Source organism: Manis pentadactyla, chromosome 1 (genome assembly GCF_030020395.1).
Source record: "Manis pentadactyla isolate mManPen7 chromosome 1, mManPen7.hap1, whole genome shotgun sequence".
NCBI classification, from domain to species: domain Eukaryota; kingdom Metazoa; phylum Chordata; class Mammalia; order Pholidota; family Manidae; genus Manis; species Manis pentadactyla.
In genome coordinates this window covers 29,767,746-29,784,822 of record NC_080019.1, presented here as the reverse complement: position 1 = coordinate 29,784,822, position 17,077 = coordinate 29,767,746, and the positions used below count along the sequence as shown (strand labels likewise).

At 38.8% G+C, this 17,077-nt stretch overlaps 1 protein-coding gene across 5 annotated transcripts in view; it reads right to left on the bottom strand.

The window, feature by feature from the left end:
- Nucleotides 1-17,077, bottom strand: part of FNIP2 (folliculin interacting protein 2) — a 124,153-nt gene that overhangs the window by 81,626 nt on the left and 25,450 nt on the right. Inside the window, exon 1 of one of the 5 annotated variants that reach the window (XM_036887720.2) lies at nt 9,227-16,110. The exons of 2 other annotated variants lie outside the window; for them this stretch is intronic. In XM_036887720.2, the coding sequence (XP_036743615.2) occupies nt 9,227-9,447 (221 nt within the window). In that variant the 5' untranslated portion in view covers nt 9,448-16,110. Of the gene's footprint in view, nt 1-9,226; nt 16,111-17,077 lie in introns of those variants that run through there. 2 more of the 5 variants (XM_036887721.2, XM_036887725.2) reach the window with 2 other exon arrangements.

Sequence of the window (17,077 nt, the reverse complement as noted above, 5' to 3'; positions counted from 1 at the left end):
AAATATGCAGTTTGGCCTTAGACAATGACATTTATTGAGCTTTTTTCTCAGCATTCATATATCGCATTTTGCTGTCCTTCACTCCCTGCCTTTCCCAAGGACAGGACAAAGTTCCTCTCTAAAAAAGCAATTCCTAGAATTTATGAAACCTATTTATGGCTTGGAGTTTGCTGTTACTGTTCTAATACTGTCTCAAATTGATTTCCATCATATTAAATAACAGCATTTTTTTTTTTTACTCTATGTTGCAATGCTTACAGACACCAGTTCCCAGGAGGTCTGAGGTTCTGATGTAGGCAGGGAAGACTGGTGAGCAGAGCTGCAGAGCAAACACACAAATAACTACCTAACATTTTAGACTTTGCCAAATATTTTGGCAGATTTCACCTGGGCTGACCTTCACAAAGGTCCCGTGAGAACCTGTGTTATACAATCTGTTCTACACAGAAGTTAGGAGACTTTAACAAGGTTATAATCAGTAAGTGGCAAAGTCAGGACTCACACCAATGTCTCCTGACCCTAAATTCTGTGCTCTTCCAACTCTGCTATACTATCATCTTAAATCAGCAACAAATGAGCCAGAGTAACATCCTCTACATTCCAGAATCTCCCTCTGCATTTCCTTCTGAGGTACAAAAACATGCCACATCTGAAAAATAAAAATGCTGATAACAAAACATTAAGACTGAAAAGCAGAACACAGAATCATGTATACAGTATGATCTCAATTATTCAAAAACAAAAGAGTTAAGGTCTTTTTTAAAAGTTCACAAAAAAATTAGCAGCTCATATCAGACAAAGGGTTAAACTCCCTAATATAGAAAGACCAACCAGAAATCAATAAAGAAAAAAGGCTTGCAAACCACCAATGGAAATATGGGCCATAGACAAGACAGTTCACGGAAAAAAATTAAGACGGTCTTTAAATATAAGAAAAGATGCTAAATCCTACTCTTAGAAAAAAGTAAATTAAAATCATACACCTATCAGACTGGCAAAAATCCAAAAGTTAGACACCCCACTCAAGAGATCTAAGGCACAAAACGGTACAACTGCATACGCACAATAATTTGTCAGAGCTATCAGAATTATCAGTACTTTTAACTCTGGATGCACCAAACCCACTTCTAGAACAAAACAGACAAACATGTGATTGAGCATGTTTGCTAAAAGCAGAACACTGGAAACAACTGGAAGAGATACTGGCAGTGGCAAACAAAATCAGTTACAGCTATATTCAGGCAGCAAAACACAGAGCAGCTGTTGGAGACAGAGTGCAAACATGACAGCAAGACCTACAAGATCTCTAGATTAGACTGGAAAGTCCAAACAATAAAGAGCAGACTTTGTGTGTATAGCATACAACCCCTTGTGTAAGAAAGAAGAATATATATTTGTATTTGCTTTTTCTGCACAAAAGAAATGTAAAAAGATTTAGTTTAAATAAATTGAATTTTTTTTTAATGTAGAAAGAGGTAGAATAGTTCTGATCTCTGAAGGCAAAACTCACAAAAATATTCTGTTCTCCCAGGTAAATAGCAAGGTTAGTTTATCAAAAGTGGATTTTCCTTCCATTGGTTCTAAAAAGGATTTCCAGGTCTCATAGTCCCCCTCTGCCATGCAGGAGCATGGGGGTGAAGCAGACAAAAATGAGGCCAGGAGCTGCCCCAGCACTTCCCAAGTTTGGTCTTTAAATATATGACCAAGACAGTTGATAAATTGAAGGACGAGGGCAAAGCTGGAAGACCTAACTTCTCAACTTCAAGACTATAAAGTCACAGTAACCAAGACAGTATGGTATTAGAGAGAGAATAAACAAATACACCAAGGGAAAGAGCAGAGAGCCCAGAAACAGACTCACATGAATATAGTCAACCAATCTTTGACAAAGGGGCAAAGGCAATACCATGGAGAAAAGACAGTCTTTCAAAAAAATGATGCTGGAACAAGTGGGTGTCTACCTGCAAAAAAAAAAAAAATATCTTGACACAGAATTTAAATCCTTCACAAAAATTTAACTCAAAATGAATTACAAACCTAAAAAATGATAAACCTCCTAGAAGATAATGTAGGTGAAAATTTATAGATGCCACTGCACAAGATGATGACAAGACCAAAGGCACAAGCCGTGAGAGAGATAATTGGTAAGTTGGACTTCATTAAAATTAAAAACCTCTAGTCTGTCAAAGATAATAACAAGAATAAGACAACCACAGCCTGGGAGAAAACATTTGCAAAAGACACATCTGATAAAGGACAGGTATCCAAAATATACAAAGAACTCATAAAACTCAACAGTAAGAAAACAAATAACCCAATTTTTAAAATGGGCAGAAGGTCTGCATAGACACCTCACACACAAAGATATATAGATGGCAAATAAACATATGAAGAAGATGCTCCATATCATATTTCATTAGAGAAACACAAACTAAGACAGCAATGAGATACCATTACACACCTATTAAAATGGCCAAAATTCAGAACACTGACAAAATTAAATACTGACAAGGAGTGACACGAACTATCACTCATTGCTGGTGGGAAAGCAAAATGGTACAACCACTTTGGAAGTTTAGTCGTTTCTTACAAAACAAAACAAATTCCTACCTTATGATCCAGCAAACACTTCTTGATGTTTGCCCAAAGGCATAAAACATGTCCACACGAGAACCTGAACAGGGATGTTTACAGCAGCCTTATTCATAATTGCCAAAACTTGGAAGCAACCAAGATGCCCTTCGGTAGGTGAATAAACTGTGCTACATTCAGACAATGGGATATTATTCAGAGTAAAAAGAAATGAGCTATCAAGTCATGTTGAGACATGGAGGAATCTTTAATGTGTATTAGTAAGGGAAAGCCACCAATCTGAAAAGGCTACATACTGTATGATTCCAACAATGACATTCTAGAAAGGATAAAACTATGGAGACAGTGGTTGCCAGGGATAGGAGTGGGCAGAGAAGTGCGCAGAGTGCAGAGGATTTTTTAGGCCAGCGAAAATAATTCTGTATGACTCCAAACAGAGGCATTTCATTGTACATTTGTCAAAACCCACAGAATGTACAACACCAAGAGTGAATCCTAACATAAACTATGGTTCAGGTGATAATGATGTGTCAATGTGGATTCATCAGACGTACCACTGTGGTGCGGGATAGAGACAGTGGGGGAGGCTTCGTGTGAGTGGGGCAGGGAGCACAGATAGTACTCCATACTTTCTGCCAGTTCTGCTGTGAACCTAAAATTGCTCTTAAAAAATAAAGTCTATTTAAAAGGGAAAAATGTTTCAACTGTCAAGGAACTTTGAAAATATAGGAACCTTTCAGTAACAAGCACCCATTTTAAAGTTTGTGGTAGGATTTTTCTCTGGAGATCATTTTGGTCTGTAATAGTCTACTAGAGAATCATCTGTGCAGATAAAAAAAAGACACATTATTTGCTCTTTGGGTGTTGCCATCCAAAGTCTCCGTCCCTGTTCAGGAGAATTACAGGCTGTTCCTGCGTGGCCTGTCTGCCCAGCTGGAAAGAGAAGGCCAGCCCCCATGCACTGCTCTACAGAAAGCACCCGATCCTCTCACGTGCTCTAATTCTTCCCAACAGAGGAACAAGTTCTCACAAAAGTAGTTCATGCTAAGGTATCAGTTAGACTACAAATAACAATGAAATGAGGTTCTAATAACAGGAATTTTTGTTATCAAGCAAGGGCCCGTGGGAGAGAGATTAGGGGCAGGCAGCCTGCACTGCCTTTTCCTAGCACCGTGTGCAAGGAGCTAGTCCTGTCTAGCAGCACACTTCTGCCCCGTTCATGTTCCCCAGAGGGCCATCCACTCTCTGAAGCCAAATCAGCTTTGCCTTATGGCAAGATTTTTCTTGTTGGGGTGCATACCAAGCCTGTTCCTGCCTTAGGATCTCTGTATTTGCTCCCTGCTGAGAATACACTTCCTCAAATATCCACATGGCTTACTTCCTCACATGGAAAAAGATTACCACTGAGACATCTGACTTCTTTGATTGCCCAAGGTCTTCTTGTTTCTCTAACATATTTGGATCTCATCGACCACTGATAATCAATCAGAAATGTCAGAGCTGGAAGGGACTTTGGGCACCATGCTACCCACCTGGTGGTTCCCAGGTGATTCACCAGCAGAATTACCCTAGAAGCTCTTTGTGTGTGTGTGTGTGTTTAAGTCAACAGTTTCACAGGCTCTACCTTCCAGTAATATGGCCCAGTGAACCCAAAGTAAGGCTCAGGAATCTACATTTTTAAAAACATATTTGGGGATCACTGACCCAATTCACCACTTTTATTTTTTTTAGAGGAGAACTGGAAACTCATGGAGATGAAGTGGTGCTCCTAAAGGCTCAGTGAGTTCATGGCAGAGATGAGCTCTCAGATGGTGAGATCATGGGGGATAAGATCCCCAGGTCAGAGATGCCTCTCCTGTGTCTCGTACTATCGTCTAAGTTCTCACATGTTAGAGGTGAATTAAAAAAAAAATCAGTTAAGTGGAAAAACTAGCTTAGCTCTGCTAAGTTCTTTTTTCTGTTGTTTTCTGCCTTTGGGCTGAGTGAGGCATGACAGTGAAAGGAAATGGCACAGTAAGAAAAAAGGCAGGATTTTAATTCACATCTGTCCTGTAAAGACCTAAGAGTAGTAGTGGTTATTTTGTTTTGCTTTTTAAACCTTCAAGTAAGAGGAAGGATTAAACCCTTCAAGATATAAACACTGATGCCATGTACCTGATACCCAACACTCCATAAAAACTTGGGATCCCATAAGACGGGAAGAGAATTGTCAGGGACCTTGCTTGGTGTTTCTAGAGCCCACAGGCTGGATTCCCTCGGGTGAGTTTTGACTGGGCGTTTAATTATAATCTTGGATGGGTCACAGGTTATTGCTCTCACCAATTCCCACCAGGGCTTGCTACATCATTGTCCAGCAGCTATTCAGCTTTTGTTACTATAACAATAAAAGGATAAGGCTAAGCCACAGCCTGACTCACAACAGAAGAACTAGAAATCATGGGCCAGTTCAGTTGAGCATTCCGGCTCAGCACACAGCCAAGCCAGAACTCTTGGGGAACGAGGCTTCAGAAGCAACCCAGTGACTTCCCTGCATGCAGACCCCAGCACTGGAGTCACCTTGTCTTCTGCCTGGAACATTGTCATTCTGAACACAAATAGTTATGGCGATTAAGAACAAGGACTATATCCTGTCAGGTCATCAATACTTACAAAAATACAACACAGACAAAAGTTTATGTCAGTTGTCAGCTTCTATGAAGCAAGCTCACACTTCCCTCAAAACCCCTGTACTAAGACTGCTCTGATTCATTCCCAATATGTGGCCAAGGGAAAGGGTGAACGTCCTTTAAACCTAAGTCAGACATGACTCTGCAGCAATAGTATTACCACTGCATTCCTTCATTCATTCACTCATTCTCAATTACATCTCTAAATCAACAACTGGAAATAAACTCTTTCAACCAGTCAAAGAAAATTCCTCGTGGCACATAAAATCAGTGAAAAGGGAAGGAATGCAGAAAGGGCAGATGAACTTGTGATGGTAATAGCCGGTGCACCTGAAAGCATCACACCCAGCAATTTACAACCTCCCTGCGAAGCTTGTCATGGAGCACAAGACCGTCAGCTGACTAGGGTTTGGTTTTTTTCTCTACCCACTTCATTCAACCTGTCTAACAGCTATATTTTCTTAGTATCAAAGCAGAATACTTTTCACACAGTGAAATGGTTTTCTAAGTGAAGAACACAATGAAAAACACTCTCCCCACCCCTACAACCTGCGTTAGACTTTCTTTTAATAGCCTTTTACTAAAATCTTCAGTTTTTGGGTCATTGCTTTAGCATCTCTCTCTCTAAATCTAGTAACTACTTTTTAAAATTCCTAGTCAGTAATCCTAACTAATATAAATAAAGACTCGGAGTAAAATCTACTACACAGCTTATCTCTGTGGAGCAGTTCGCTAGTGGAAAATACTGGTTTCTGCACTTATTTTCTTGTTAAGTGACTACTGCAAACAATCTAAGGCTCTTTCTTTTGTAATAGAATTAGTTCATCCAAATCATAGAGAAAGCTCCTGTTAATAATTCACTTTACCCCCAAAACTGGCCCAAGTCCTAAAGAAATCCATAAAACCAAGCACAATGCTGCAAATAAAGAATACTGTCCAAATCATAGACAAGCCAGGGGTCCATGTTCATGAATTCTTCTGCTCCTTCCATCCTGGTGATTCTAAAGCAGTAAGAGACTCTTCTGAATCCAAATTTCAAGATATGAAACTTAAAGCACAATTGACTCTGAAGTGCTTTCTGTTCCTCTTCACTGTGTGTGAGGTGAACTTGTTAACACAAGGTCTACCAAATGTTCTCTTGCCATCAGAGAAAACAAAGAGTCACAGATAATGCTTGGCAAATACTCCCAGATTCCTCATATAAACACCCTAAGACCTTAACCTCATTTGCTGGGAGAAGTTGGGAAAATCAAGTTATTAGCAGCTTTGCTATGGTTGATATTTTAAAAAAGAAGACTGGAAGCAATTGTTTGAAGACTACATCATATACCCAGCATTGTTTTTCAGAGTTACTAGATTTTAACTGAATTTTAGCAAGGATTTTTTTTTTTTTACTGACAAGCTTTAACTGTCTCATCAAAATCTGTAGATTTTTGTGATTCTGGAATTTTGTGAAATAAATTGAACCCCAATATCTGTCATTCTAGAGATTAAGGAGAATGGAGGTGAAGATATAGAGGACACTTCTATTCTGAAAGAGATAATTCCAGATGCACCATAATTGGACGATTAGTGTTTCTTTCTGTACAGAACTGTGTCAGTTTTACATGTGGTCCTGGTCACCTTTGGTATCCAATGGACTCTAATGTATTTGTGTAATCTTTCCCTTCACCTTTGAATAACTGGAAATCACAAAGAGAAGAAAAAAAATTACTGTGCTCTGCTAAAATGACCATCTAAAACTATTGATTTAAGATACTGGAGAGCAAAGAGGGAGTTGGAAGTCTACGTAACTGCCACCTGACTTGAACAAACAGATAAGTCGTGAACATTTTGGAGCCAGATCCTTACAGAGCAAGCTTCTGTCAATAATTCACTCTGAAACTGGCCCAAGTCCTAAAGAAATTCAGAAAACCAAGCACAATACTGCAAATAATGAATACATTTTCAATATCGTAGGAAGGAGAAGAGAAAGTGGAGGCAGTCTACTGAGACAACTGGTCCGACTAGCAATGAATTCCACTTCATTGGAAAGTATATGTCATCACTGTACAGAATTCTAAAAAAAATCTCAACATCAAAGAAGTCAAAATAAGGAAAGGAGATAATGGATATGAAAACGTTAAGTTTAAAGTTGCTTAAATAAAAATGATTAAAATCCACCAATGAATAGCAAGTTCGATCAGAGTGAGAAGCAGAAGTTCATACCAAAAATTTTGAGAGACTTTTAAGAAAAAGTTGTGTGCTTCTGCATGTTCTTTTCTTTCTCTCTCTCTCTTTTTTCTTTTTTTTTTTGGTTTATAAACAACAGAGTTATTTCTGGGAAATTCAAGTTAATGGTGCCAGAAGATCTGATTTCTGGTTAGGGTCTGCTTCCTGTTTTATAGAAGGCTAGCTTTTCTCTGTGTCCTCAGTCAGGGGAAAGGTGCCAGAGAGCTCTCTGAAGTCTTGCTGATCCCATTTATTATGGGCCCACCATCATGACCTAAGCACCTCCCACAGGCCCACCGCTAGTACTGCCATGCTGGAGATTAGGTTTTAGTATATGAATTTTAGAAGGTCACAAATATTCAGTTTATAGCAACTGCTTACAGACTTCCTTTGTTCCAAAAATTAAGACAGCTGAGACCAATTCAACAGTTGTGTACTGAATTCATTAATTAACATAAATACTACATTTATAGTGCTCTCACTTACTGCCAGGTACTGTTCTAAGAGTTTTACAAAAATTACTACATTTAATCCTCAGAAAAATCCTATGACTTGGATACTATTACCATATTCATTTTAAGTTGAGGAAACTGATGCTCAGAGAGGTCAATTAATTTGCTTAACGCCACATAGCTGCTAAAGCTATAGCCTTTAATCTTTTTTTTTAAATTTAAGTATAGTTGATATTCAACCTTATTTGATTTCAAGTATACAGCACAGTGGTTCAACAGTTACCCACAGTATTAAATCCACACCCCAACTAGTGTAGTTACTATCTGCCAACATAGGGAAGACGTTACAGCATCACTGGGTATATTCTCCAGCTGTATTATCATCTCTATCTCTGTGATGTTATTTTCTTTTGTGGATGCCACCCCCCTTACCCCAAATATCTATTTGGGGAATCTAAAATTGTATGAATAACAAAAATTTATGAAGCATAGCAATTTACTCACCATGTGGACTATCAAAAAAAAAAAGATTATAAAAGAAACTAAAGGCTAAAAAAAAAAAGAAACAAGCCCATATAGAGTCACTTGTCCCCAAGCAAAGACTTATTCACAGTTTCTGGTCAGCACCAATAAGGTAATCTGTTGCTTGGGGCCCTCTCCATTCCCCAAAAGAAGGTGAGGTCCTGTGCATGATGAGACCCCCTGCTTTTCCCCCTTTTGGAGGGTGACTTTACTTGAAACAATCTTTTCTTTTCCTTTGCTAACTCCCTTACCCCACACTTGTTCCTATAAAAACCTTCCATTTTGGTACAACTACTTAGAGCACCTCTCTACTTGCTAGGTGGGATGCTGCCTGATTCATGAATCGCTTAATAAAGCCAATTAGATCTTCAAATTTTGTTGTTTAACAGGATTAAGAAGTGAGAACTCCCAATCCTGTGTCCCATCTACCAAATGTGGTGGTACTTCAGGCCTGCAGCTCTTTCCCGATGATCACTGTGAATTGTATTGCTACATAGCTTCAACATAGGACAAGGAGGTAACCATTTCTTGCAAGCTGGCTCCAGCAGAGGTAATGAAAAGTTAAGAGGAAAGCAGATGAATTGAAAGTCACGAAAAAACGCCCATGCCTACACCTTTTCTATAAAGGAAAGAACTTGTTTCTGCCCACCCACTAACCACGTCTTGTCTTCTACTTAAAAGCTCTCAGAAAACAACTTTCAGATCAATACAATTTAATCTGCTTGGTACACAGTGAATCAAATTAAAAATTTGAGATTTTAAAATAGAACTAATGCTTCAAACCTGTTGTCCAGTTCCGTGTGATCTGTGCCCCTTCCTACCCTGGCACATTTTCGAATCTTTGTGCATAACAGTGTCTTGTAAGTCCTCCCAGCTCCAGAAACGGCATCACTCACACATCTGGCTGAATTCTGCCAGCCCCCTGGCCGGTTTGGGGTGTTCGCTGTGCCGCCGCACATCCCGAGCCGTTTGACCTTCTTCTGGTTTATCCCGACTATCAGCATGGACTTGGACACAAGCGCTGAAGATCCTTGGTTGTTTGAGGGATATTCCACAATGGCCAGCCGTCCTAAATGATCCCTGCACTGCTGATACAGTAGGTGAGACAAGCTACTTGGCAGCAGCCTACTAATTTCCTCTTTTAAAAGTTAAAAAAAAAAAAAGAAAAGAAAAGAAAAAGAAAAAAGGGAACATTCATGTGTTACGTAAATTAAGCCTGCCAAAGATTTAGGAAGTCAGATGCATCCATCACGTTATAGAACATGCTCTCAGCAAACCCATTATAAACAGACAAGTCCAAATCTCACTTCCTACTTTTGTTCCTAAGCTTGTACTCTGGTTGGCAAAAGACAAAACACTCAACAGGTTGAGCAGCTTGGACTGACTCACTCCATCTGTGCTCCCCTGTTGGAGTTTACGCAGTAGTCAATTAATCGGTCACAAGACCTATTCATATGGCTCTGGGTAAATGCAGCAACTTGCCTTCAGCTGCAAGGTTGTTGTGACATTGGCCACATCACCCTCTTAATGGCTTTCATGTGAGCAAGTGTCAGCTGACAAGTCTTTACTCTGCAACTTTGCAAAATTCTACCTATAGCAAGTGAGAGATATGGTTACAACAGACAAATGTAGGGCTTAGTGCATAGGAGGTCATGCCAGGGAGGAAGAGTAGGGACACATCCTTGCTTTAATACAAAATATATATATATATATATATATTTAATACTAATACATACATAATAGTAAGAAAACAATAAACGAGAAGCCAAAATCTCTCAAAACCCTTGCACTGAATACTTGATTACTGAGCATATTAAAGCCAAGAAAACCCTAAACTACCAGAACCCAAGGACAAAAGCAGTTCAATTCTGGCTTCTGACATGAACACACATCTGTAAAATGAGAATAATGCCACAGAAAAAATATGATTTTTCCACAGTATTGTGAATTCATGGAAAAAAATAATTTTTCTTTTAGAAACAATAAAAATCATAAGATCCTAAAACACAGGTCAAATCTTGATACAAAAAAACTATAAGGGATTGTCCCAATTCCTTTTCCTTTTCCTCAGCCTTGAATTTGGCTGAAGAAAACATTAGCAGGTCCCTGAAGTCTGACAAACCTTGGCTGGGTCTTTAGTTCAGGAGGTTCTAAATGTATCTTTACACATGGCAGCCAGATACTTCACTCTACAAGTGTGAGAAAAATCTAATGACACCACAGCAGGGACCTTAATTACCTGAAGTCTTTATTATAATGTGACCCTAACGTTCCTTTATAACAAACCAGAAAAGATCTTAAATACACCCTCCTGAGAAGTGAAGATCACAACACACCTACAACGACAACGAGATTTCTCTCTGTGGCACATGCTAAGTGGACAGTGCCAAAATAAAACCAGAGCAGCAGAAAATGAATTTATTTTTCCAGGACAGTGAGCACATTTTTGAGTTTTAAAGCTTAACTGCATGACCACAGTTTAATTTGGGTTCCTTTTCTCCTTAGAACTGTCTTTAAAAAAATCACTTTATCTTTTTAACAGAGAATCAGAAGATTACTCACGGAGGCCCTATGATTTTTCCATTTCAGGCCCAGGGTGGCCTGATGAGCACAGACTGTGGTCAAGCGTCCTTCCACCATCATCACGCCAACCCAACCCGCAGCCCAAGGAGGCCCCCAGTCAACGTCTCCAGTCCACCTGGGGCTCAGTGCCTCTAAAACCATAGGAGAAATGGAAGTATAGTTCAATGTTGATAGGGTGGGTGCTTTAAAATGCCAAAATAACTTAAGTTTGTAAAATATGTAGAGGCAATGCCAGGGGAACACATTCTATATTTTATGTATAAAAAAAATGAATTTCACTTTTAAAACTTTGATCTCTAAAAGACATTTATCTAGGACATGATGAAAGGACATAAAACCCTCTTTTAAAACATGTATTCTGTGCATACATTTACCTAGTAGATGGCCACAAAGCTGTTCAATCATTCTGATATTTTACATTTTCCAAAGGCTGTAAATACTGTTACAAAAAATGCAAATTTTATCCCCTATTCAGATGATGCAAATATTTTAAAGGATCAGAATAATGTGAGATGAAAATGGCAACATGGTTACAAAAGACATTTGGATAAAATTAAAATCAAACTGCATTGGGAAAGAATTCTCTTCAACAAAAACTAAAGCGAATGGCATAGGAAACTCTAAACCATTTCTGTGTGATTCCTTCATTCAGCCAGCCATCTTTAACTAAACACTTACCAGGTCCCAGTCCTTGTTTCTCCCTAAATTCAGTCAGCACACCTTTTAGCCACCATTTCCTTGGTAGCACAGCACTCAAACACCAGCAGGCTTATGAACACAAACTGCTGGGCCTTGTCCCAGGGTTTCTGATTCAGCAGTTCTGGGGTGGACTCTGAGAATTTACATTTCTAACAAGCTCCCACAAGGCTCTTGCAGCTGGCCTGTGAACCATACAGTTGAGAACCACTTCCTTGGTAAACATTCCATCTTTCCCAAGAAGACTTTCTGGGCTGGAAGATTTTTTTCTCCCTTGAATTTCTAAAATATTTTTAAACCATACTTTTAACATTTAATACATAATTGCTTTGCAGAGAGTAGTGCACATCCCTTCTGATTCTAACTAGATCATAAGTTAAACTTTGAGTATAAAAACTGGGTCTTGACATTCATCTTTGTACTTCATATAGGTCTTACTCATGTAAGTTAACTTTTGTTGATTTAATAACATTAAATATTTACATTAAAACCAGGATATGAATCTACCTGCACTAAGCAGTGTGCTTAACAGCCTGATGGATGTGCTTGTTCTCAAATACACACACTCAATCTTTCTCTCTGACTACAGCAAAAGTTTCTTTAGAAGCTTTAACATCTTGTGTCAGTGTGACTCATGTGGAATCTTAACAGAAAGAACTTAAAGACTTTTTAAAAGTGAAAATGAAATTTCCTCTCTTCCTCCCCTAGTGACCCTTAATTCCACAGTTCAAAATCTGATAAAATGTAATAGAGATGGATATCAAACCACAACCATGTACTTAAAAGGGGTGCCTCTATATGGCTCCACAAATTTCCTTATATTTAAATGGAAGTTTTAAAATTTCTTCAGTCAATGGAAAAACAAATAATAATATCACAACCATTCTTCTGAGATATTGGTGAAGCTCATAGAGTAGCTAGAAGAAAGGTATCTTTAGACCTTCGGTGGCCAAAATTCTGTTCTCTACGCAATCCAATCTCCTTTCTCCATCTTCTCTTTTCCAAAATGGAGTCATACTGACACTATTACTCATTATCATAATGGATACTCTACTCTTAGATATTAAATAATATACATATTAAAATGTACCACTGACCCTGTTTAAAACCCTACTCAGGGTCTCTATTTCCTTCACACAGTTCAGCCATGTTTGTACATTTAGAAAAGTATCTGCTATCACTGACTGGACCCCACACTCCACCTGTGGCTCAATATGTTGACTGGAAGTACTGATGCCACTACAGATACTCCCACAGTACAGATGAACTTTGTCAGATGTTGGAAGGGGGATCAGAGAAGTATGGAAGTATTATGAATCCACATGACATATGTAAGGGAAACTAATATTTCAACTTTTTAAGCTGTAGTTGTTCTATTTCCAATCTCACAGCCCAGGTATTGAGAGTCATTCTAGAGAAGAGTGCTGATAAGTACGAGTCAAGAAACAGCCTATGTATCACTTAGATCATACAAGGCAAATACCTGGTGCTCAAGACACCAGTCCAATCTCTTTTGCCCATGGGAAAAACCTCTCAGCAACGAGAATAGCTTCCTGTTGTGCCTAGACTCCTTTCCAAACCCTTCCAATGCAGCATCCCAGTGACCCTCCTCCAATCAAAAAGATTTGGCATCTGAGGAAAAATCAATTCCCAGGTCTGATTTAGAGTTGGAAGAATTAAAGTCAGGGAAGTTTCAAGGTAAGTATTTATTAATTTCTGTATTCCTTTGACTTCACACTGTTCAGGCAATTAAAGAAACAAACAAGGAAAAACAAAACTGTGATCACTGTGTGTAAGGAAACATCAAAAGCCACAACTGAGAAAGGTAGGTTTGCTGAGAGTAAAAGGAAGTTCCTAACATAGTTCCCTAAAAAGTCCAGCCCAATTATTCTCATCTAACAAATCTTTCTATAAAGAAATTCTATCTGCCTATTCACATTACCTTAATGAGAAAAAAAAGGAAGAATAAACGGAGGGGAGGGAGTGGCAGGGCTCGTGATCCACAGCCGCAGCCACAGCTGATCCTTGTCTTAGGGTGTAAAATTCCCTCTCCCATAGTGCCTTTTTCACACCTATGAGCAACTGATCACAAGCCTTTCTAGCAGTAGTTTTCAAAATGACCCCCAGAAGGAGATACAAAAATATTACTGGGTGCTGGGAAACTACTGTTTCTTGATCTGGGTGCTGGTGCTGTGAACACACAGCAAGCAAAATATGTATACTTTTCTGTCATAGTTCAATATAAGCTTAAAAAAAAAAGGCCCTCACACTAGGCTAGAGCAAGTGGATAAGGTAAGGGGATGAGAACACTTTACTGAAACAGTGTGCTTTAGGGGAAAAGGTTTTGGAGACAGATCCAGACTTAAGACCAAGTCTGTCAATATTTGGCTGTTTTCAGAAATATGATCATGAATAGCTCCTAATACCTAAGCAGTGGCCCATCTTCACAATACCAGGTCAGTGTGCAATCAGAAAATAACATACCTGCACTAATGCCATCTAAACATCTAAACTTATCTGACAAGTTCAGCACTCAGGAACTTTGGCAGTATATACAAACTCAGTCATACAAGGTAGATAATAACTAGCTAGACTTATCAAGAGCTTATTTTACATGCCAGGCATTGTTCTGACAGTGTTTCATGTAATCACAGGAAATCAGCAGCACTAATATCTTAACAGATGAGGAGAATGGAGCACAGAAAGGTTAAGGAATTAGTCCAAATTATATAGGCTGTCAGCTGCAGAGCAGCAGGACTTAAGCACAGGTGGTGCACATCTATGCCTGAGCATCTGAAGATTGATTTGGGAAGACGTTGAGGAGAGGCAGTTGGACATCACTGACTGATAAAGTAAATCAAATTCTTCTTCCTGTATCTCAACCCCATGCCATTTACAATCTTTAGATTCTCATTAGTTCAGTCCTCTGTGAGGACGAGGCCCTAATCACGTGCACTGTGAGTGACTAAGTCTCTTGTGAGATACCTTGCCGTGAACCCTGCCCCACTCTCTGGTAAACACTCCCTGTGCAGGAACCAAGCATACCAGCCACACAATGCCTGCTCTGCCCTCCTCTTCAGACCCTATCCAGACCAGCACTTTAGCTGACTGACGCACTCCTAAGCAGAGTGATCTGATTTTTCTGATCCATGCAAAGTTAGCATCAATGCATAATAAAATCAACTAGTATTACTGCTTTGACTTGAAATGAGGGACTACCTGGGAAATGATTTAGCTTCAGATTCAGATGAAAATTCAGGATGACATGCAGTTCCTAATTATAATCCAGATTATTTTTCACTCCCATATACCCAGACCTTAAAGAACAAGCATTTAGCACCCAGTAACTAAAAGAATGAGTAGCATCTCTTCATGAAGTCTGTGAAACATAGAAAAATGCTTATGTCCTAAAGTTAAACAAAAAGAACAGGATAAAAAATTGTATATGTGCTTTGACAACAGGTGTGATTCTTAAAAACCGAACGTAGGGAACTAGAAAAAAAGAACTGAATGTCTGAGTAGTGAGATTAAGAATGCTTTTTCTTTCATTCTCCTCTATTTTCCATTTTTCAACAGTAGGTATATATTATTTATAAACAATGGGTAAAACATCTTTATTTTTTAAAAATCTTTCTGCCAAACATGTGATGTTCATTTGATGTCTTTATTCTATAACAGCTTTGCAGGCTTTATTGTAAGGGAATTGCCAGAGTCAAACAAGTTCAGACAGCTGAAAGGAAAACAAAGCCCTCAGCCTTTAAGAGTGCAATTCTACTCACACTATTTTCCCTTCAACGTAATTGTTATTATTATTATTTATGTAAACCAGCAAAAATATATAGCTGCAGCTATATACTCTTTTTATATATCTAGCTAAAAACAAAATTCCCCATTTTCCCCTTACTTGGAGACTTAGTACCTAGCAGCAACACAATATACATGACGATGAAAGCAATTTTAAGATACAGGTATTATACTTTTTTTTAAAAAAAAAAGACTATACAAAGGCTATCTAACCAAGTAACAGCATGCTGACAACACAGAGATAAGGAGAATTAAAGGTGAGACTCCAGAAGATCCCCAACATAATAAATGAAACAATGGCCCTGAGGAGGAGAGTTATAATAAAACTGTGGCTGTAACTATTTCATATCCAAACTAGCATGAAAAAGCAGCATCCAGGCCAGGCCAGACCTGCTAATTCAAGGTTATAAGGCTCTGCAGTTTAACTCTCCGCTCACAAGAAGGGGCACTGCTTATCTTTCTGTCTCAGTAAAGATTCACCCTTCCTGGAATCAGTTGGATGATCAGCGATTTAGGTAAAAACTTTCATTACTTTTTTTAAGATCCAATATCAGAACTATAATCCTTTTTCCCTATGTATGATTTTTACAACCCATCCCCATATTTTACTGAATTTAGTAACAGACACAATTATTTTTAAGACTTCCAAAAGTTAGAAACCTACTAGTGACAAATGTTACACTACTTTTAAAGTTTAACTCTGATTTCAAACCAGGCTGTCACTAGCATTTGGACCTTAGCCTAAGTATCAATAGTCCAAATCTGCTTAAGAAGTTGGAAACTGAGCTGCTGGGTTGGGGCCATCATCTCTGGAATGGTTCACAGGTCTCTTGTTCTCTGCAAAGCATGTGATTAGGGCACACAGTTACAGAGTAAAGTAGTAGTTCCCTTGAAGGACTGTTGGAGAAACTCCTATTCAGCACATTTGCTGGATCTGCCTAGTTGCCCCAAAATGGCTCTGTGATGTTGCCAGTTTTCAGGGCTCCCACTCTCCCCATCAAAACTGTCACAAATCTTACCAAATTGCTTAATTCATGAGAAGCATGTTTGAAAAAATACCTAGTGGGGAATGCTCAGTTATTTCCATCTCCCTTCCACTGGGATATACTACTATAACATAAAACATTTCTGTTCACGCTTTGAAATGAATGAAGCCTGGAGAACTCAAAGTGCAATGCTGTACAGGCAAAGTCAAGCCCTAAAATGCTGTCAGTACTGAGACACAGCAGCTCACAATCATAAGCCACAACTGAAGCTTTAGCCACGTTGGCTGAGCATCAAGACCTTCTGCAAGAGGTCTGCCTTCTCATTGTCTGTACCTTCTCGTGTACCTTGCTCCACTCAGGTAAACCGCACATCTGTGTCTCACATTACACTGTCTCTCAGTCTCCCTGGAAAAGAGCTTTTTTTTTTTTGTAAAAAAGCCTTTCTCTCCCAACATTTAAAAAAATATCTTTAAGATTTATAATTTTTTTTAACATTTACAACATGGGGATACAACCGTTTATTTCATGGAGGAATAAATAATCCAATCAAATTACTGGAAATGGC